The sequence below is a fragment of the Trichosurus vulpecula genome, chromosome 3 (assembly GCF_011100635.1).
Source record: "Trichosurus vulpecula isolate mTriVul1 chromosome 3, mTriVul1.pri, whole genome shotgun sequence".
In the NCBI taxonomy this organism is placed as follows: Eukaryota; Metazoa; Chordata; class Mammalia; order Diprotodontia; family Phalangeridae; genus Trichosurus; species Trichosurus vulpecula.
In genome coordinates this window covers 146,931,588-146,954,003 of record NC_050575.1, presented here as the reverse complement: position 1 = coordinate 146,954,003, position 22,416 = coordinate 146,931,588, and the positions used below count along the sequence as shown (strand labels likewise).

The window sequence follows — 22,416 nt, the reverse complement described above, 5'->3', positions numbered from 1 at the left end:
TTTCGTTCCATTCATATACCATAGCCTGTTAGGGCGTTCCCAGCATCATTCTCTTAGATAATGCATGTGTCCAGCCAGCTGGGGAATAGAGTCAGCTAAACTGTTGATCTCTGTGTACGTGTTGGTGAGGGTGCACTCTGCCCTCTTTCTGTCCTGAACCAGTTGGAAAGAACTTCTTCAGTACTTTTTCCAGAGCTTCAAACTGTGGCCACCCTCTCCCCACCAAGAAGCATCTTGCATTTGATCCCCATTGCTATTCCTAGAGCCTGTGTATTTAGAAGACACTCGATAGAGAAGGAGCTATAGGTACGTGTTCTTGGAGCTACTTGATATGTGTGCGGAGCATTAAGGGGACCAATTAGGCCCCTACTCTCTGCCCACACGAGCTCTGCTGCTTCATCCCATCCCATCACGTCCCAGGGATGACTTATGTTCCAAAGCCTGTCTAATGTTCTTTTTTTCTTAATTAAGCTTTTATTGAATTTTCTTCTCCTTTTAATACTGGTTTTGGTTCTTGTCTTCAATGATGACAGAAGCCTGGGAGTAGCCATGTGAGTCCCATTTCTGAGAGTCCCATTTTGCAGGATTAGCCTTTTTAATGACTTTAATCTTCTTTTTGAAAGTGATTTCCCCCCCTCATTCTGTTAAATTCCTTTGATTGCATTAATGCGGAATTATTATTCCAAGGGAAGGGGAAAAATTTAGGGTCCAGCATTGGCAGCTGTTTGACACCATGTCTTAAAAACATCTTCTGATGCCCTCACCTGTGGTATGGCTTTCTTTCAAGTGAACTCACTGCATATCCACCTCTTCCCCGTGTTAGAGAAATCACAGCAATGAGCTTTATCTGTCACTTGTGAAAAAAGTAACTTAGAGCTTGGAGCAGACATTAACATGGTAGTAGGTACTTAATTAATGCTTGTTGATTTGACTCACCTTCATATAATAGGAGCAGGGAAGGGAATAAGCATTTATGTAGCACCTACTATGTGCCAGGGATTGTGCTTAGTACTTTACAGATGTTATCTCATTGGATGACAAAAATTATCTTTCTCTTTCTCCCCCCCATCCCCAACTCCCTTTCCCTTTGGGGTCACAGAAATTTTAAAAAATGGCGAATCTCATTTGACTCACCTCTATACAAGAGGAGAAGGGAAGAGAAGAAGCCTTTATACGTAGTACCTACTATGTGCCAGGCACGCTGCTTATTGCTGTACAGATATCTCATTTGATGACAATAGTGATCTCCCCTCCCCTCTCTTTCCCCATGGGGTCCTAGGAACTTTTACAAATGACAGATTTCATTTCTCATCTCTTACCTCCTGGCTTTTGAACAGGTGCCCGCTCACTTCCTTCCTGCTATCTCCCCATCTTGTAGAATTGCTAGCTTCCTTCAAAGCATAGCTTGCCTTCCCCCTCCCAAAGGAGGCTTTTCCTGATTTCTCCAGCTGTGAGAGCTCTGTTGCTCTTGAAATTACTTTTTATCATTTCGTACGTCCTTTCTATTTATTTATCTGTGTACATGTTGTATCCCCAGTAAAATGTAAACTTTTTAGGGGCAGCAACCGGTTTTCATTTTGTCTTTGTACCCCCAGCTTATTGTAGAGGTTCTTCCCTTTAACCAACGCTTAAATATTTCTTGAATTGAATTGGAATGCATTGAACCTGCTTCCCAATTGATAAATGCACCAAATTTCCAAACCATTTACAAAAGGGGTTTTTAACCTTTTTTGTGACATAGCCCCCTTTGGCTGCCTAGTGAAGCCTATGGACCCCATCTCAGAATAATGCTTCTTAATGCACGAAAGAAGATGTCTATTATTATGAAAGAAACCAATTACATTGAAATACATTTATAAAATTATTTAAAAACAAAAACAAGGTCACTGACCCCAGGTTAAGAACCCCTCATTTACAGGGGTAAAGACAGCTGGACACAAAAAGTTAATAGCTTTTTTTTTTGAAGCAAACCGCAATTTGATTTCTCAACTTTTTATGTAAACATGGCCAATTTCCCCAATTCATCTTTTTCAATTTAAAACAACCTCATTTCATTTGAATGCAAATAATTATCATCTCAGCAAGTGCTCCGTTTTGCCATCCGCACAATAAAATGCTTAGCCTTGTTTTCTAAAATTGTTGACAACTCTGCCCCGCTCTGTTCCTACCTCTGAAGCAGAAAGCAATTGGAGCTTGGGGGCTGAGGAGAACCTGAATTTTCAGGTCTTTTAAGGGGGGCTACCGTCCTCATTTGGATGTATGTGTTTAGAGGGATTGCTTAGCAAGAGTACAGATTTTTAAGATTGGGGGCGGGGAAGGACCAGAGGTGGGATTTATACTGAGGTCCTCCTCTGTTTAGACAACTGAAGATTGGTGGTGCCCAAACTGAAAGATGCATGAAAGGCTGTGGGCTGTTTTTTGAGAAAGAACCAAACCCCCTACCACCATCTTGCCGCTTTCCTGCTTCCTCTCTTGGCCTCGACTTTTACTCAGAACTTTTCTCTAACATGTTGTAATGTTCTGGGAGGAGCAAAAGCTCTCAGTCTGTTGGCTTATGGATTGGATTGGCCAAAGAGTCTGGATGCATTTGAGCAACAGTTATATTTTGATACAGTACAACATTGAAAGCAAAAACAAACAAAAAGCCCAGCCCAGCCTCACAAGTTGGGGGCGGGATCGCTATGTGCTAGTGAACCAATCACCCTAGTGTCAGCCTTAGCTTTCTTCTCCATTCCTTTTGTCTCCTGGCCCCTGGAGAAGCCCAGCTGGAGTGAGTTGGGAATCAGCAGGCAGCGATCCACGGTGCCTTCCCACCGAATGTAATCCAGGAAGTGGGCAGCCAGCTGGATTGTTCCAGTCCAAAGGGCCCAGTAATGTGAGGCCCCCAGGGGACCTCATCTCCTTGTGTCAGAGGGAGAGATACTGCTACTACTACTAGGAAGGAAGGAAGACTTGGGAAGTTGGACTCCTTGATGTGACTCACAACATTCCGGTTTCCAGTTTGTGGGAGCATTCAGGAGTGATGGGAGATGAGGATTAAAGCCTGGAGCTCCATGGGGGCCTGGGTTTGTACTTAGCTATATGGAGAATTTTTGTCAAACTTCCATGTCTGAATAAGTGTGCTGCCTTTCAGATCACTGGCAAATGGTTAGGGTTGTGCAGCAGCCCAGCCAGGGAGTGGTGGGGTGCCTAAGACCTGGCAGTGCCAATGAGGCAGCCAGTCCCATTGCATCTTGGGAAGGAGGAGGGTGATTGCTTTTGGGTGAGGGGTAAGAACTTAGAGGGTTTCTAGACCAGGTTTTGTGTGAGCGTCTTCTTCAATTTCTCTCTACAGATATGAATTGTCCCTTTTCCACGACGATGGCATGTGCTTCTGAACTCTATCTTGGTGTGTGAGTGTGTTTGTGCAAACACGCCTGTGTGAGGGTGTGGGTGTGTGTGTATGTGTGCACGTGCCCACTCCCTTACATGAAAGGCCTGGGAGGCCACTTTTATTGGCTGCTTTAAGAAATAGTTGAAATGGGATCATTAAATGTTTTATAAGGGTAAACGGTCCTGTTTGTCTGGGAGGAAGCAGAGGGAGGGAGGGGGAGAGCAGAGAGAGCTGCTTTGCTGGGTTTACACACACACACAAAAAAGGTCAGTGCAGCTTAATTTAATGTTTTGTTTGTCTCTCCCCTCCCCCGCAGCAGCTCTGTGGCCTATTTCATTCATTATTAAGTTTTATATCCTGCTTGACATGAAACGTGATCTTTTCAACTGACTACACAGGACGGCTGGCTTCATTCTGGTCTCCTTATCTTTAGTGTCTTTAGTAACTTAACTTTTCCCCTCTCGGTCTGTGTGGTTTTGTTTTTTCTTCAATGGCCAATTTTTGTTTGTGCTGTTGTCTTGAGCCCACGGGGGAATTGATGGGGCTGGACATTGCCTTCTCTCCTTAGGTAGATAAAAATTTCTCAGCTCTTTGATAAAGGCTTGCCTGACCCTTGCCATTAGTGATAACTAATGGGTTTGTAGATCTTCCCTTACATTGTGCTTGGGTCCTTAATGAAGATCCCTGGTGTCCTGGAAACATCCTCTGATTGACATCAGTCTGAGGACATGGTGCCAGGCCATTTCATTGGGGACCTCAGCCCCTTTGGTGGTGTGCCATGTACAGATTTATAAATGAGAGGGAAATTTCTCCTTAAGTGTTAGGGACTCAGGGGACCCAAAGATCTCCTTTAAATCCCATTTACTCTATTTCCATGTGCTTTCTACTGAGGTAAAAAATCCCAAACTTTTTGGAGTTTTCTTTCTGTATTATTTGGATTATGCCGGTCTCCTCCTCTTTCCCAAAGAGTCACGTGTGACATTTATTCATTTAGCAATCAGTTAAAATGAAGTCGAATTAATTTGGGTTTTGAGACTTTTTTTTTTTTGGAGGGGAGGAAAAAAATTTTCTGTGACCCTTAGAGATACCACTCACTATTACCTTGGAGCACTGTAGACTCAGGGATCAGGGCTTGCAAAAGACTAGGTTAAAGGAAGCCAGCCCCTTACTGTCAGTGGGAAGTTAGCCCTAGAGGCCTCCCCACTTCAGTGACGACTTCCAGGTTGGCATGTGCTCTTCGAGGTACTCATGCTTCTTAGAGCTTTCCCCTGGGATTTAACCTCTTTGGGGAGATGTAGGGCCTTGGGGGACGATGGTAGCTAAGAAGGCCATGGGTAGGTGTGTTATTAATGGAAAAGATGTTTCCCATTAGTATCTGGCCAGCTTCTTGAGAAATGACACTGTGTGCTGTTTGCTTTCCCAACATCCTTTATAATCTGAAAGGCATCTTGTCCCTGTTCCCTCTTTGTCTGCTTTTTTTGATTCGTTTTGTTTTCTCTCTGCCCCCCTGCCCCTCACTCCCGGTTTTGCTCTGAGCGCTTGGTTAGCTGTGCACTAGTAGAAGGCACAGTGTTGTTGAGAAGCTTTGTCCTTATTTCACAGATGCCTTGGGAATCGTCTCTAATCTCCTTTCTGCTTTCCCATTACAGATGGTGATGACGACCCACAGCTCTCCTGGGTGGCTTCATCTCCCTCCAGCAAAGATGTTGCGTCACCTACTCAGATGATAGGAGATGGGTGTGACCTCGGCATCGGAGAGGAGGAAGGGGGGACTGGCCTGCCCTACCCGTGTCAGTTCTGTGACAAGTCCTTCATCCGCCTGAGCTATCTTAAGAGGCACGAGCAGATCCACAGCGACAAGCTCCCCTTCAAGTGTACCTACTGCAGCCGGCTCTTCAAGCATAAGAGGAGCCGGGACCGGCACATCAAACTCCACACGGGCGACAAGAAATATCACTGCCACGAGTGCGAGGCGGCCTTCTCCCGCAGCGACCACCTCAAGATCCACCTCAAGACCCACAGCTCGAGCAAGCCCTTCAAGTGCACGGTCTGCAAGCGGGGCTTCTCCTCCACCAGCTCCCTGCAGAGCCACATGCAGGCCCATAAGAAGAACAAGGAGCACATCGCCAAGTCAGAGAAAGAGACCAAGAAGGACGACTTCATGTGTGACTACTGCGAGGACACCTTCAGCCAGACCGAGGAGCTGGAGAAGCACGTCCTCACCCGCCACCCCCAGCTCTCGGAGAAGGCTGACCTGCAGTGCATCCACTGCCCGGAGGTCTTTGTGGATGAGAACTCGCTGCTTGCCCATATCCACCAAGCCCACGCCAACAAGAAACACAAGTGCCCCATGTGCCCAGAGCAGTTTTCCTCAGTGGAGGAGGTCTATTGCCACCTGGACAGCCACCGGCAGCCAGATTCCAGCAACCACAGCATCAGCCCTGACCCCGTGCTGGGGAGTGTGGCGTCCATGAGCAGTGCCACCCCTGACTCGAGCGCCTCTGTGGAGCGAGGCTCCACTCCAGATTCCACCTTGAAGCCTTTAAGGGGCCAGAAAAAGATCCGGGCTGTGGACCGGGAGGAGGGACAGAGCTGGTCCAAGGTCACCTATAGCTGCCCCTACTGCTCCAAGAGAGACTTTAACAGCCTTGCTGTCCTGGAGATTCACCTGAAGACGATCCATGTAGACAAGCCCCAGCAGAGCCACACGTGCCAGGTCTGCCTGGACTCTATGCCCACGCTGTACAACCTGAACGAGCACGTGCGGAAGGTCCACAAAAACCATGCCTACCCCATGATGCAGTTTAGTAACATCTCCGCCTTCCACTGCAACTACTGCCCTGAGATGTTTGCTGACATCAACAGCCTCCAGGAGCACATCCGGGTCACCCACTGTGGCCCCAATGCCAACCCTGCAGATGGCAACAATGCCTTCTTCTGCAACCAGTGCTCCATGGGCTTCCTCACTGAGTCCTCCCTCACAGAACACATCCAGCAGACCCACTGCAACGTGGGGAACTCAAAACTGGAATCCCCTGTTGTACAGCCAACACAGTCGTTTATGGAAGTTTACTCCTGCCCGTATTGCACAAACTCCCCCATTTTTGGCTCCATCCTAAAGCTTACAAAGCATATTAAAGAAAACCACAAGAATATTCCATTGGCACACAATAAAAAGTCTAAGGCAGAGCAGAGCCCAGTTTCTTCTGATGTGGAAGTCTCATCCCCTAAAAGGCAGCGACTCTCTGCTAGCATCAACTCCGTTTCCAATGGTGAATACCCATGTAATCAGTGTGATCTCAAGTTCTCCAACTTTGAAAGTTTCCAAACCCACTTAAAATTGCATCTGGAGCTGCTTTTAAGGAAACAGTCGTGCCCTCAGTGTAAGGAAGACTTTGACTCCCAGGACTCACTCCTGCAGCACCTCACGGTCCACTACATGACGACCTCGACCCATTACGTGTGCGAGAGCTGCGACAAGCAGTTCTCGTCCGTGGACGATTTGCAGAAGCATTTGCTGGACATGCACACCTTCGTGCTGTATCACTGCACTCTCTGCCAAGAAGTCTTTGATTCCAAGGTCTCCATCCAAGTGCATCTGGCAGTGAAGCACAGCAACGAGAAAAAGATGTATCGCTGCACGGCCTGCAACTGGGACTTCCGGAAGGAGGTGGACCTGCAGATCCATGTCAAGCACAGCCACCTGGGCAATCCCACCAAGTCGCACAAGTGCATCTTCTGCGGGGAGACCTTTAGCACCGAGGTGGAGCTCCAGTGCCACATCACCACCCACAGCAAGAAGTATAATTGTAAGTTTTGCAGCAAGGCCTTCCATGCCATCATCCTTCTAGAGAAGCACCTTCGGGAGAAGCACTGCGTCTTTGATGCAGCGGCCGAGAATGGCACGGCCAATGGCATGCCGCCGGCCGGCAAGAAGGCAGAGCCAGCGGATATCCAGAACATGCTGATGAAGAACCCTGAAGCCCCTAACAGCCACGAGGCCAGTGAAGATGACGTGGATGCATCAGAACCCATGTACGGCTGTGACATTTGTGGGGCGGCCTACACCATGGAAGTTCTGCTGCAGAACCATCGCCTGAGGGACCACAACATCCGACCTGGTGAGGACGACTGCTCCCGGAAGAAGGCGGAGTTCATCAAAGGCAGCCACAAATGCAATGTCTGCTCACGGACCTTCTTCTCGGAGAATGGACTGCGGGAGCACATGCAGACCCACCGGGGTCCCGCCAAGCATTATATGTGCCCAATCTGTGGGGAGAGGTTCCCATCGCTGTTAACGCTCACGGAGCACAAGGTGACACACAGCAAAAGCTTGGACACGGGTACCTGCCGCATCTGCAAGATGCCCCTTCAGAGCGAGGAGGAGTTCATCGAACACTGCCAGATGCACCCTGACTTGCGCAACTCCCTCACCGGCTTCCGCTGTGTAGTCTGCATGCAGACGGTCACTTCTACCCTAGAGCTTAAGATCCATGGCACCTTCCACATGCAGAAGCTGGCGGGCAACTCGGCTGCCTCCTCCCCCAACGGCCAGTCCCTGCAGAAGCTCTACAAATGTGCGCTTTGCCTCAAAGAGTTTCGAAACAAGCAGGACCTGGTAAAATTGGATGTCAATGGCTTGCCCTACGGCCTGTGTGCCGGCTGCATGACCCGCAGCACCAATGGACAGGCATCTGGCTTGACCCCACCAGAGGCTAGTGAGCGGCCGTGCGGGAGCCTCCGGTGTCCGGAGTGTAGTGTGAAGTTTGAGAGTGCGGAGGACCTGGAGAGCCATATACAGATGGATCACAGGGACCTGACACCTGAGACGAGTGGGCAGAGGAAAGGTGCCCAGACATCTCCTGTCCCCAGAGTAAGTCGCCTGGATTATCTCTGTCCCTTTCCTTTGCCTGGGGCTGCCCCCCTCATTTATGGTGTGAGAGGATTTCTGCTACATGATTTGAGTCCACAGGACTATTTTTGAGCCAGCACACTGTTGGACCTTCTGGCATTTTAGTGCTAGAGGCTTGGTGTTTCTTCTAGTTATCATTGAAACAAGAAGCCAACACAGGTGGTGATATCAACTCTTCCTATCCTATCCTATCTCCTCCCCACCTCCTTTGCTGTGCGTATGTGTGCCCACACACACACGCGCGCATACACACACACACACACACACACACACACACACACACACGCACACACACACACACTCTCACCCCTTTTGTGGACAAATCTTTTTCCCTTTGACACTCGAGTTAGATACCATTGAGATCATAGGGCCTGTAGTGTTTTCTTGCTGGCTTGTTCATTGATTGATTTGAAATGGAAAACCCTCTAGAGTTCCTCTAGTCCCAGCCCTCTCATTTTACAGATGAGGACAGTTGAGGCCCCCCTAAATTAACTGACTTGCCCAAGTTCACACTGATAACAGATACTAAAAATGAACCACAGTTGATGGCAGTTCACAGGTTGATGGACCACTCTCCCACCATCTTGTGAGGCAGGAGTACAGGTATTATCATACCCTGTCTTGCAGATGAGGAAAATATACCTCTGATAAGCAGAATGCCTTGCCTTTGGTCCCTTGGCCAGTAGGTGTGTTTATTCCTTTCAGAGGTGGGTTGAGAGATTATAAACTCATAGAATTTAGGACTAGAAAGTCCTTGAGGTCTAATCCTACTTTCTTATTCCTCATTCAAATCCGTTCATCCTTTTTGGTAGGGTTGAAAGGGCGATACATTTGGAGTCAGAAGACCTGGGTTCAAATCTTGGCTCTGACACTATCCGTATGCCTTGGCATGTCTCTTCGTTTCTCTTGGTATCAGTTTTCACAACTGTAAAATGAGGGGAATGGGTGAGGTGGACTCTTAAGATCTCATCATGATTTATGATCAAAGATTTGAATCAGTATTTCCCAGTCCAAGTCCAGTTGTCTTTCCACCATCCTCATCTGTTTTTCCCAGGAGCACCTTGTCTGGCTACATCTGCCACATGTGGGTTTGGGGAGCAGAGTCCAAGCAGCCCTTTCCTCAGTGCCTGTGGGGCTTAGGTCCAGGAGGCTGAGTGAAGACTTTCTATAGAAACTGCACTCTTCCATCTGGCTCTTTGCTTCTCAAGCATTAGACCTGTAGGCCTTAGGATTCTCTCTGGGTTTGTGTTGTTTCCAGATGGGTGGAGATGCCAAATGGTTCCTAAGAGTAAACTCTTCCAGGTGCTACTGTTGCTGGCCTTGAGGGAGGCAGGATTTGGGGCTGTAGCTTTTTGCCACAGGTGCTTGCGGTGGGCCTGTTTGCTGGTGGTGTTTGGCCTTGAGACTTGCAATTGGCTCCATGCTGGGGGCCAGGGGGTGGGGGTACGGGAAGGTGGGGGGAGGGAGGGAGGGAGGCGGGGAGAGAGAGAGAGAGAGACAGAGAAAGGGGGGGAGGAAGGGAGAGAGAGAGGGAGGAAGGGGAAGGGAGAGAGAGGGAGAGGGGGAGAGAGAACCAGAGAGAGATAATGAGAGAGAGAACAAGAGAGAGACAGAGAGATACAGAGAGAGAGAGGGAGGGAGGGAGAGAGAGAGACAGAGGCAGATAGAGAGACAGAGGCAGAGAGAGAGATAGAGAGACAGAGAGATATAGAGAGAGAGGAAGGGAGGGAGGGAGGGAGAGAGAGAGAGAGAGAGAGAATGAAGAGAGAGATTTCCACTGGGAGAAAGCTTAGAGAACATTTATTTAGCCCAACCTCTTTGTTTTATGGAGGTGAAAACATGGCCCAAACAAGAAGGTGACCGCTGGAGACATAATCAGATGGACTTGGTAAAAGCATAGTTTTCCTAAGTCTTGGAGAGACAGGGATGGTATCTTAGCCAATACAGTCACATCTGGAGTTTGGTAGCTGCCTTCCAGAGGTACAACAACAGCTCACCAGGTTGCTCCTCTGGACTCTCCATGATTCGGGATATTTGGAGGCTGTGTTGCCAAGCCTGGCCTCCTCACGGGATATGGCCCTGTTGCCCTTAGGGAGCCAAAGATTGCCCAGAAATTGGCTTGTGTCTAGATATCAGATGGAAATTAGGCCCCGAAGTTCCTCAGACATAGCGGCCTAGTCATTCTGTAGAGTGGGGGGGGGGGGGGGGGGCGGTGGTGAGGAGTGATGGAACATTCCACATCCGTAGGAGTAGGTTGGAAAAAGCATTGTCCAACTAGTCTCACTGGCTGTTCAAAGGCCACTTTTGGAACCCTGTCTTCTTTGGCTGTGGGACCTCCAAAGGGCCTGAGATGGGACTGCCCTTCAACATAGGCCCCCAGTTCCTCGATCTCAAAGAGCCAAAATTGGTTGAGATAAAAAAAAAACTCAGCATCTAGCTTGAGTCTTGATAGGACCCTAGGGTCCATGTCTGTAGCAACAGGCTCCATAGGGAATATAGCCCTGTGGGATGGATGCTGCCTGTAAAGAACTCAGGTCTCTTCCAACCTACTGCATAAAAATAATAATAATAATAATACCACATCTCATGCAGGATTTTGTACTTTTCAAAATGCTTTTTGCATCCATTATATAACTTGCTTTTCAAACCACCCCTGTGTAAAGGGGTTGACTGAGTAGTATCATCACCATTCTAGAGATGGGAAAACTGAGACACAAAGAGTTTAAGGCATAAGTCATGGAGCCAGGACCAGAGAGCCCAGGGCTCCTAACTCTTTTTTACCACCAGGAGGAGTCCCTTTGTCTCTCTGATGGGGTACCACTGGAGAAGCTTCCCGAGGTGCACGGAGGTACCTATGAGTCTCCTGTCCAAGGGGCTTGGTCCCCTTTCCCTTGTATGTTCTTCCTTCTGTCATTCTTTATCCGTATCCTCATTTCTGCCTCGAGCGCTCCCCTACTGTTACGTTTTATCTCTGGTCTGTAGCAGAGCAATAGCGGGTTAGAAAAGCACCACGAGATGACAGGGTAACAAATGTGAGGACTGTATTTTTGTAAGCAGAGCCTGGTGTTGGGCACAGTCCTTGGGGCAAGGGAGAGAGACCCACAGGAATGAGAAGGCGCTTTGAATGAATGAAAGTGATGAGAGCATAGGGACCTTAGGCACCACAAGGAAACTGAGGACGAGAGTAGTTAAAATGACTTGCCCAAGGTTATACAGGTAGTAACCAAATGTGGGATATGAACCCGACTCCTCCGACTCCAGATTCAGTGAGATGTTCTGGTACAGTCTGAGATGAGGCCTTGAATTGGTACTGGAACCTGCAATGCTGTCTCTTCAGTTAGAGACCTCTAAAAATCATAAAAAGAAAACCAAGTGGATCTTCTTGGGAATAGGACATTGGGGGACAGAAAGGGAGTAGATATTAAGGAAATTGATGGGAGAACAGGAAAAGAGGGGACAGAAACAGAGAAAATCTGCATGCGTGAATGAATGAATGAGTATCCACATTTTCCTTTTATATGTTAGTGTTCTCATAATCTTCTGGTCCTGGGGCCAAGTGTATGATGGGCTTCTAGCTTTTCATAGAGAGGAGCTGGTGAAGGACGAGGGACCGGGGTCAGGATCCTAGTGCTGTGTGTTTGTGTATTATTCTGTGTGTGTTTCTGTGTCTGTGTGAGTGAACATAGGCGTTTGCCTGTGTGGGTTTGAATATGTATGTACTTTTGAAGGGGTGTCTAGCTCTGCAGGCATGTGGAGAGCTGTGAATGGCATCTGTGGATGCGCATCTGTTGTCTTTGTGTGAGGTTGTGTCACGTGTGTGTGAACACTTGTGCCTGTGTATAAGTGAAGCTGGGTTTGTGTGAGTTTGTGTGTGCAAACTTGCACGTGTCATTGCCTCTATGTCTGCAAGTCATTGTGAGTGTCAGAGAGGGTGTTGGGTGTGTTGTTTGTTAGTGTGTGTTTATCTGCGTTTAAAGTAAGAGTTGGCATGTGTGTGCACATGCAGGTGTGTACACACATTGCTTGTCACAATCAGTGGTCTTTTGTCACTTCCCATGGAAATTCCCCTCTGGTTCCACTTTGCCGCGAGGGATTGCAAAGTTCTCCACCAGTGATTTCACTCCCACATCAGAATCCAGCTTCCAAACCAGAGTGGAGTGGCAGGCACTTCTTCCCCATGCTGGGCCCTCCCTATGTTAATTATTTTCAGTGCACATCGAACCTGCTTCGCTCAGGGCTGCCCCAGGAGAGATAAATAAAATAAGGTCCAGTCATGGAATATTACCCCCTACTGGCACCTAGCCTGCAGTATTTATGGTTCTTAGGCTTCCACTTGAGCTGCCTCAGAGACAGACGTGAGGTTTCCTCTTCTAGTCATTTCCTCCTTCTCCCCCCAGACAGCCCTCAACCTTGCCTGGCCTTCCTCAGAAACACTTTCCAGGGGAGCTTGAATTGACCGGCAGACTCCCTCCTGGCTCCTGCCTTGGCAATGGGGAGTCTGGCCTCTGTGGGGTGGGGGTGAGGGTGGGGGTTGTTACAGGGGGTTCCCTGGCCACCCATTCCTTTGGAGTGGAGTGAGGGCGGCGGTGTGGGGGACTGCCTCTTGCTTCATTCCCAGGCGCACATTCTTTCCAGATGCTGGTATGGGGACAATGTGACTACTGAGGGCCTAGAACTGAGGGTCCTAATGACGATCTCTTTGGAGTAGTGGCGTGGAGGGCAGGGCTGAAGATCTGCCTCCTTTGTCACTGACTTACTTGGGGATTGCCCTTTCCTTGGTCTCATTATCTTCATCTGTTAAGTGGGCATAGGAAGTTTTACTTAGTCCTCCTCTTGGGATTGTTAGGAGGCTACAGGGAATTAATACAAGTGCCTTTTCAAGCATAAAGCCGGTAGTAGGTACGAGGTATTATATTGAAGTGGTGTTGGCTGTACCGAGGAAAGATGAGGTCAGCCAGCTCTATGAATTAAAAATGATGGAATCATAGATCTAGAACTCTTAGGGACCCTAGACACCACGAGGAAACTGAGGACAGGTGTAGTTAAATGACTTGCCCAAGGTTACACAGGTACTAAGCATCAGATGTGGGATATGAACCCGACTCCTCCAACTACAGATTCAGTGGTGTTCTGGTACAGTCTGACATGAGACCCTCGAGAGCTTAATTGTTCTTCCTCACCCTCTCCGCCCAACCTTTTTTTTAAACACGAGGAGTTTCCATTGTTTCAGGGGAATAATAGTTCATACTCATATAGTGATTTAAGGTTCAAAAAGTGGCAGAGAGAAAGTACCTATGACTTAGATTACATGGGAGAGACACTTGGGGCATTATGGGAAGGAAGTGAGGCTTAGAATCAGGACAGACCTGGGTTCAAATTCTAACATTTTCTAGTGGTATGATGTGGCCAACTCCCATTATCTCTCTGAATCTCAGTTTTTGTTGTTTAGTCATTTTTCAGTTGTGTCCAACTCTTCACCACCCCATTTGAGGTTTTCTTGGTAAAGCTACTGGAGTGGCTTGCCATTTCTTTCTCCAGCTCATTTTACAGATGAGGAAACTGAGGCAGACAGGGTTAAGTGACTTGTCTCAGGTCACACAGCTAGTAAGTGTCTGAGGCCAGGTTTGAACTCAGGAAGACTCCAAGCCCAGCACTCTACCCACTGTGCCTTACCTCCTCTATAAATTAAGAAAAGTTTTTGCCTTCCCCACTTCACAGTGAAGATTGCATTTTTAGAAACCTGGGAAACATATACATACATGTAAGTTTTATTTAAGTGACTTTTCCAGTGTTATGAGAGTAATAGGTATTAGAATTAGGACTTGAGGCCTGGTTTTCTGATTCTGACACCAGAGTTCTTTCAGCTATGGCACACTGCTGCCCTAATACTCACTTTTATAATGAATGTTTATGACCCCATTATAGAAATGGCAACTCAGGGAGGGACATTTACCACCCAAGGTCATGAAGGAGAAGCAAGTTGGACAGTAGTCATTTGACTCTCATGTTCTTCAAGTGGAAAACTGTGTCTTGTTGGCCAGTGGGGGGCATGGTGGGATCTTTGAGATGTAGTAAGATTTTCTGTTGCACAGAGTACTGGGTGTAGATTCAGGAAGATCAGAGTTCACATCCCACCTCAGACATTCACAAGCTGTATTACCCTGGGCAACTCACTTAATGTGTGTTTGCCTCAGTTTCCTCATGTGTAAAATGAGAGGGTTGGTCTCGCCATCCTCTAATGTCCTTTGTACATCTAAATCTATGATCCTATGGTCCAGCTCTATTTTCTTTGCATCAAGGGGCCCAGCCTTTCGTCAGATGGTAGGCAGTCACCTCTGAGCTCCCCATCACAAAGCAGACTTGGTTCTGAGCCCTTCACTTTTACCTCCTTTTCCTTAATGGTAGAACCTCCTTCACCAGCACTGTAGCAACAGAGCGTCCCACAATACTGAGAAAAGTAACAGAGGAGAAATACACTGCATATCCCGAATACTTTCTAATAATGAGATACCACTTCATGATTAGGAATCGTGTTTTAGCAACAGCCGTGGCTTTGGAATCTGAGGAGCTCGGTTCAGATTCCCAGTCTGTCACTTGCTATCTATATGACCTTGGGCATCAGTCAGGCTTCATCTTTCTCAGCCTCTTCCCTCATGTATGAAATGGGAATAATTGTAGAGAATCGTATACTGAAGACTTTTCTCCCAGTGACCCCTTAGTACAGGTATTATGAAATTCATTTTATAAATAAGGAAATAGTCTTTGAGAAGACAAGTGAAACATTCACAGCTCTAGCTAATAAGTGAGAAGTCAGTCAAACCTAGGTCTTTGGAGTCTTAAGGCTGGCTCACTTACCATTAGGTTGCTCTGCTTCTTTTCACCTACTTCACCTTGTAGTGAAGAAGGGGCTTTGTAAACCTTAAGCTACTTGGGAAAGGTAAATGGCCTTCACATATATTATTTGATTTTCCCCATGGTCTTATGTTATATGGCAGGGTATGTATTATTATCCCTCTTTTCAAATGGGAGAGTGGTATCAAGAGGCAGGAGAATTGAATTGGATAAGTTATCTGGCCTAGGTCATGCAGCTAGCAACTACAGAGGAAAAACTTGACCCCAGCTCTTCTGGTGCCAGACCCAGTGCCCATTCTGCAGCATCCCCCGCCTGAGGAGTCTCTTCCCAGAGATCCCTTTTCTTTGCCATCTTGAGCACCAGCTGGACTTCTCTTAGCAGTACGCACCAAGCCCTGTAGCCAGGAAAAGAATAATATAAATAATATAAATAATAGCTGCAGTGACAATATCTAAAACTTAGCACTCTTCAAAGCATCATCCTGTTTTTCTTGTGAATTATTTCACATGGATTCTAGGTTCACTACCATAACAGGCTTGATGGTACTACAGGGTGGGCCAAAGGATCTGAAGCCAGAAAACCTGGATCCAAGTCCCTGGTCTGTTACTTAGTTCTCTATGTCCTTGGGCGAGTCCCTAACCTTCCTGTGCCTTAGTATCCTTATTTGTAAAATGAAGGGTTTGGACTAGATGGCCTCTGGGTTTTCTTCTCATTCTTGATCTATGGCCTATGATTCTGGGATCTCTGGGTAGACTTCTGAGGTGTCTATCTGGCAAAGGCTTCATTATCTAACAATTTAGCCGTATCTATAATAATAATAATAATAATAATAATAATAATAAATAATGAGTCCGAGCCCTAATTCTATGATTTGTTGTTTGGGAATGTTATCCATTGAGTGGGGATTCCTCTTGGGTATGGGTTGGAGTGGATGATGGCTGAGGCGTCCCCATCCAGTTCTCAAACTCTGTGATCCTCACGTGGTGTTATTATATCTCCATTTTGCAGAAGACAAAACAGAGATTTAGCAACTCACTCATAGTCACCCGTGTCTGAGGTTGGATTCGAACCCAGGTTTTCTTAAATACCTTGTGTTATCCATCACACCACATCACACTGCCTCTTAGAGACTTCCTTTTTTTTAACCATTAGAATTGTAAACAGAGAAATCTGTAGTTTCTGGTTTTAGCACTTTGTTGTTTGTGCATATTTCCCAATTTGTGTACTTTGTTGGAGGTGGGACTGACACTGAGGTAAGGAGAATTTATATCCCTAGCATTCGGCCCCTTCAATACACCCTCAGAAAGCTGAATGTAGCAGTTGCAACAGGATATCCCTTCTGAAAAAGCCTGAAGAGTCTCAGACTCCAAAGCCTACCTCAGCGTCATTTTTCACATCTCCTTTCCCATTTCTGGGGAGAAAAAAAAAAGCCTCTCTTCCTAAGGGCAGCCCTTCCCTCCGTGATAGATTAACATTTCAGGATGGCAAAGCATGACCATTGTAATTGTGACTTAAATGTAAAACACAAAGGAAGATAGACAGGCCTCCTCTCCTGTGGAAAACCATCCTTGGACTGACTCTGTTCCAGCTCGGGAAAGTTCCATTGCTCTGGATTGATCCTTGAAAATTGCGGCAAGATGGTCCTTGTTGCAGATTGGGTGTTTGGTGCCTTTTTGATTGCTGTCCTTTATCCCTATTCCCTACAAGTACACAAATGTGTTCTTCATATCTGCCTAGGGTAAACTGAGGCCTGGAAGGGAAGAGGAGCTGTATGCTCTGATTTCTCATGTGAGGGTATTTGGTTTTTGGCCAGATTCCCTATTGTCATTACAAAAAACATCCACATTACCCTTAAGGCTCCAACGTGCCTACCAATTCCTCTTTTCCAGTTTGGATAAGTGGTTTATATAACTGCTTCTTTCTCATCATCTTCCACTTTCTGTGGCATAGTCTCAGTGGGATGAAACGGTGACATAGGCAACATAGGACAGCCTTAGGAAGCAGTGGCACTGTCTCTGCTTTGCAGATGTGCTTTGGGCCACAAGAGATGGGAAGTTTGCTTTGTCTTCAGAGAGGAATTCTTTATCCCTTGATTATCCCAATGGTCTTATGTTAGAGTAGGGTAGAGTATGTATTATTACCCCTTTGGCAGTCTGGTAAAGCCTAGGGACCCCTGCTCAGGAAAAATACATTTAAGTGCATGAAACACATAGGATTATAAAGGAAACAAATTATATTGAAATATCATTATTAAAATATTAGAAAAAATTATTCACAGAGCCCAAGATGAGAATTTCTCCATTTTATTTTGAGAGAGAGAAAAGGTGGCCAAACCATTGATTGTGGTTTCTCTGTAAGTGGTCCATCCTCCCTAGGTGGTTGTCTGTTTCTCTAGTGCATCTCTCAGCATGGGCTTGTTTTAATGCAATGATGCTATGCCGCTGTAGGCCCTATGGACCAGTCCTCAGGTTCTCAAAATAGGATCTTATTTTAGGATCTAAAGTTAACCAATTCAGGTGAGGAGCAGATTCCCCTAAAGATACCAGGCCCATTAGAACCTGGCAGGTCTTTCTAAACAGCTGTCAGAGCTGGAGAGCCTGGCCAGTGATTTGGCAGAAATCTACAAGGCAGAGGAAGGAGATGGGATATATCTGGCATCTGAGAGTTGTTGGACATTAACTTTGCATTTTCCTGCAGGTACGGCCACACTCTAATTTCTCTTTCTCTTGTCTTTAAACAGAAAAAGACATATCAGTGCATCAAGTGCCAGATGACCTTCGAAAATGAAAGAGAAATTCAAATCCACGTCGCCAACCATATGATTGGTAAGAACATGTTTTAGCCCACTTCCTTGGCACCTGCTTCCTTGGTATCTGAACTATGCTGGGGTCACTTTTAGTCTAGTGATGGGTGTTATTGTTGTGCCTATTTCTGAGATGTCTAATCGTAGGGAAGTGGGGAAAGGGGGAGGGGAAGTATCCATGCTGGAGCTCTCTCTCTTTCTGTCTGAGCCGTCTCATACCACTTATGCGGCAAGCCAACTTTTGACAATATCTTCCATTTTCTAGCAGAAATTTCCCTCTCTCCCTATAAAAAGTACTTTTCGGTTGTCAACCACTTAGGGGCAATTACGCTCCAATTTTGTATGTCATGACATTGAATAGATTTAACTGCTTGCATTTCCCGGCTAAAATGTGGTGAATTCCTCAGGCACATTGTCAAAACAGAATGCTTACAAAGTTATTTCAGTACTTTCTCTTTTCAAACGGTCCTGGACTTTAGAAAGTTCAGCTTTCGTGGATGGGGAGCTTTTAAAGAGAAAGTCCTCACGGCTTCCCAGCTCAGCACGAGGGTAACAAGCTTGGTAATAAAGTGTTATTGTAGTCAAAAGGGTTGTATCCGCGCCGCAGCCACAGAGTCGCCTTTCTGGCCAGTGCAAAAGGAGTGTTTTTCCTATTGGCACAGAGCTTATAAATGTACGAGATGGCCCAGGGGGTCCATTTATTTGGATGATCGTACCACAAAGGGAGTACCTGATAACCCAGCACTCTAGGTCTATGGAGGCTGCAGAGTCTTCAAGGCTCAGGCCAGCCTTCTTGCTCCCCATCCTGTGCCTGGGCAGTCTTTATCACCCATAAAATAGAACTAGTCTCCTGGAAATTGCTGGGCTGCCACCCCTGGAGTCTCTCTCTACCTGCTTGCACAGTTGGACTTCTTGTAGTGGGAAAAGTACATGAATGTCTGAGGGGGGTGGAGAGTGGGATGAGTGGAGGGGTGGGAGGGGGGCAAGCCCAGTGAGGGGCCAGACCAGATAACAAAGCTCATTGCTGCTCATGGAGATTGTGACTTTTTAATCTTTGGGGTTCTTTTTTTTTAAGCACCGGCTGCATAATGAAAAAGAATATATACACTGTCAGTCACCAGACTGCTCAGAGGGCTTTCAGGGGAGTGTCAAGGAGGTGAAGATGAAGATATCTAAAAATGTTTGCTTTTGTAGCAGGTGTTAATGTAATCTCTTGTTTGTAAGCATGAAGGGTGAGAGCCTTGCTAATTGGACCATGGTGATTTCAAAGTTTTTTTTTTTTCATTCTTCTCCTCTCCCCTCTCTTTTGTTACTAAACCTGAAAGAGTTGAGGCTCCTTGGGCAAAAGGAAGGATATTTCCTTTTAACTTGAGCTGTGGGAAAAGAAGGGATTGGGACAGAAAAAAAGGAAAATGTGGTCTCCAAACACAGTCTGGGTCTGAGATTAAATTCCTCCTATCTTCAGTCTTGAGTGATCTGGAGTAACTTGTTTTCTATTCAGGAAAGTATGTACTTGTACTGTTCAGGAGTATGGCAAAATGGAGAGGCCAGGAAATTGTCTCTTTCTTAATGATCCATTTGGGAGGCATGTTGCGTTGGAGGGGGGTGGGTTTGGAAAGTGTTCAAAAGACTTGCCTAGTGAAACATGGACTTGTAGAGGTAGGTTTAGGACCATAGAATGTCAGAATTCATAGAGGACCTCAGAGACAACTAGAAATTTATGGTAAAATGACCCAAGTGATCGCTCCCTCCTCAGATTTCTCCTATCATTTTGTCTGAACATCCCTTCTTTTGCCTCTGTTGGTAGGTACTTGTAAATGGGTCCTTTCCCTCCTTAGACTGTGAGTTCCCTTTGTGGCCCTGAGTCATGTCCCATTTTATGTCCTAGGACATAAGGCCTTACCTCTAGGTACTTGTAAATAATCTGTTGAATTGAGTGGAGGTGAGCTGCCCAAGGTCACACATCTGCTTCAGGACAGAGCTAGAGAGAACACCCAGATCTTTAACCCTGCCCCCCCCCATCCTTTATTCCTTTTTCTCCATAGTATTACCTCTCCTAGCCAGTTGGCTTAGCCCTGATGTAGAGGACCATTAGATTTTCAGACTGGAAGGGATGTTACAGGTTGGCTCTCCTCCATTTGCAGGTGAGGAAATAGAGACACAGGGAAATAAAGAGGATTGTATTTGTTCTGTATGAGAAGATGGCCCAGTCCCATGGTAGGGAAGGAGGATAGATGGCTAGGCAGAGCGCTTCACTGGTAATCTTATCATACAAGGAGATAATAAGGAATGCTCCTAGGATATATTGGAAGGGCCCTCTTTGATGAAGTCCTGGGAAGACTTAGACAAGAGGTGCACAGATTAGGCAGGCATGAAGAAGTAGTGATTTGCACCTTGGGAAGAAACTCCCAAATCAGTTTGCGCATATAACATGCTTAAATGTGTACAAGTTGTATCTTCAATTGAATGTGAATTCATCGAGGGCAGGGACTTCGATTTTTTGACTTTTTTTTATCTTTTGCTCAATGTTTGGCACATAGTACTGGCTTTATAGATGCTTATTGATGGATTACCCAAGGTCACATCAGGCAGTTGGCGGTACAATAGTTAGAGCTCTGGACCCGGAGTCAGGAGTATCTAGTTTCAAATCCCATCTCAGATGCTTACTAGCTGTGTGACCTGGGGTAAGTCATTTAACCTCTTTCTGCCTTAGTTTCCTCATTTGTCAAATTCAGATACTAATAGAACCTGCCTCTCACAGTTGTTGTGAGGATAAAATGAGATAACATTTGTGAAGCCCTTTGCAAACCTCTAAGTACCATATAAGTACTAGCAACGATGACGAGGACAACATTGGTGACAGTAACATGGGAAATGACAGAGCTAGGATTCAAACCCAGATCCTTTTATTCTAAATTCAGTGCTTTTCACCATTGCACCTTTGAAGTGGTTCTGCTGTCAGATAATTTTAGGGACACATGAAAGTCCTGACTTTGGAGCTTGGGGCTCCTAGGGTGGCAGGTGGTAGGGATGTAGGCTCGTGTCAGGGTAGACGTTGAGATCCCTGACCTTGTCAGTCTTTTGACATCATCAGTGGTGAGGGCATCACACATGCCTAGTTTGTGATTCTGCTCCTTCCCTACATGTGCCTTCCTGTACCCCACCACCTACCTAGTGCCATGACTCCAGAGATCTATTGAGCCACTAGTATGTGAAAACCAGTCAGCCCCTTTCTCTCTAGTGGTTTGAGGTTTGCAAAGAAGCTTGCTTTTGACAACTCTGTGGAGTAGGCAATGCATCTATCATGACTCTGTTATCCCCATTTCTCAAAAAAAGGACATGAAGAAACAAAGGACATACATGATCCCTGCCCTCATGGAATGTGTAGGCTAGTTGGAGAAGACTCATGTGCACAAATAATTATAATTCAGAGCAACATGTGGCAAGTGCCAGAGGAACAGTACAGATAGTTGGTAGTGTAGCAAGCAGTTCAGAGATGAAGATTCTTTTGGGCTGTAGTCTTCTCAGAAAGCTTCATGGAGGAATGACTTTGGGTTTTACTCTTGATGGGTGGGTAAGATTTGAGTGGGTGGAGAAGAGAGGGAGGCCATTCCCAGAGAGGGGGGTGGCATGAGCAAAGGTGTGGAGGTAGGAATGAACATGGTGTGTTCAGGGGATAACATGGAGACCAGGGTGGCAGGAGCTAAGGGTTCATAAAGTGAGTGGAGTTGTAGGAGGTAAGGCTGGAAAGCAAGGTTGGAGCCAGATAGTGGAGGTGTTGCCGAGGTGAGCAGTTTATATTTTATTTGCCAGGCGATAAGGAGCTCTTGATAGTTTTTTTTTTTTCTTTAGCAGGGGATGACATTCTTGGAACTATACAAGGGGAGAATAGCAAGGAGCCATGTTTCAGTGGAAAAATCACTAGGCTTGGGATAATTGGGTTCAAATCCCAGCTTTCACACTTCACTTGTGCTGTGTTGATTTTGAGTGAGTTGTTTAACCACTCTGACCCTCAATATCTTCATCAAAAGAAACAAATATGGAGATAATAAATTGTGTGCTATCATCCTTACAAGATTCTTGTGTGGAAAGCACTTTGTCACTATTAAGGCTCTGTAGAAATGTGAGTTCTGATTATCCAGTGCCTTGCTCATCATAGTTTAATAAATGTTTGTTGAATTAACCCTGGTAGCCAGTGCTGGATAGGGAATAGAGCATGGATGGACCAGAGGTAATAAGTCTAGTCAGGAGGCTTTTGTCATAGTCCCGGCATGAGATGTCGAAGGCCTGAATTAATGTGATACAGTCTGATTGCAAAGGAGGAAATGTATTTGGGGGACATTGAAGAGGAATTGAGAGACCTTAGTGTTTCATTCAGTATGGAATATCAGTAGCATCTGCTGTCTGCTTAGGTCTAATCTGATGTCAGTGTTGGTTGGAGGTGGTGGTAGAGCGGGGAAGACTAGGGGATTGGG

At 46.3% G+C, this 22,416-nt stretch overlaps 1 protein-coding gene across 1 annotated transcript in view; it reads left to right on the top strand.

Moving 5' to 3' along the window:
• Nucleotides 1–5,027: 5,027 nt before the first annotated feature.
• ZNF423 (zinc finger protein 423) overlaps nucleotides 5,028–22,416 on the top strand; it is a 162,587-nt gene continuing 145,198 nt past the window's right edge. Inside the window, exons 1-2 of the mRNA XM_036753103.1 lie at nucleotides 5,028–8,246; nucleotides 17,879–17,963. Coding sequence (XP_036608998.1) covers nucleotides 5,097–8,246; nucleotides 17,879–17,963 — 3,235 coding nt within the window. The 5' untranslated portion in view covers nucleotides 5,028–5,096. The remainder of the gene's footprint in view (nucleotides 8,247–17,878; nucleotides 17,964–22,416) is intronic.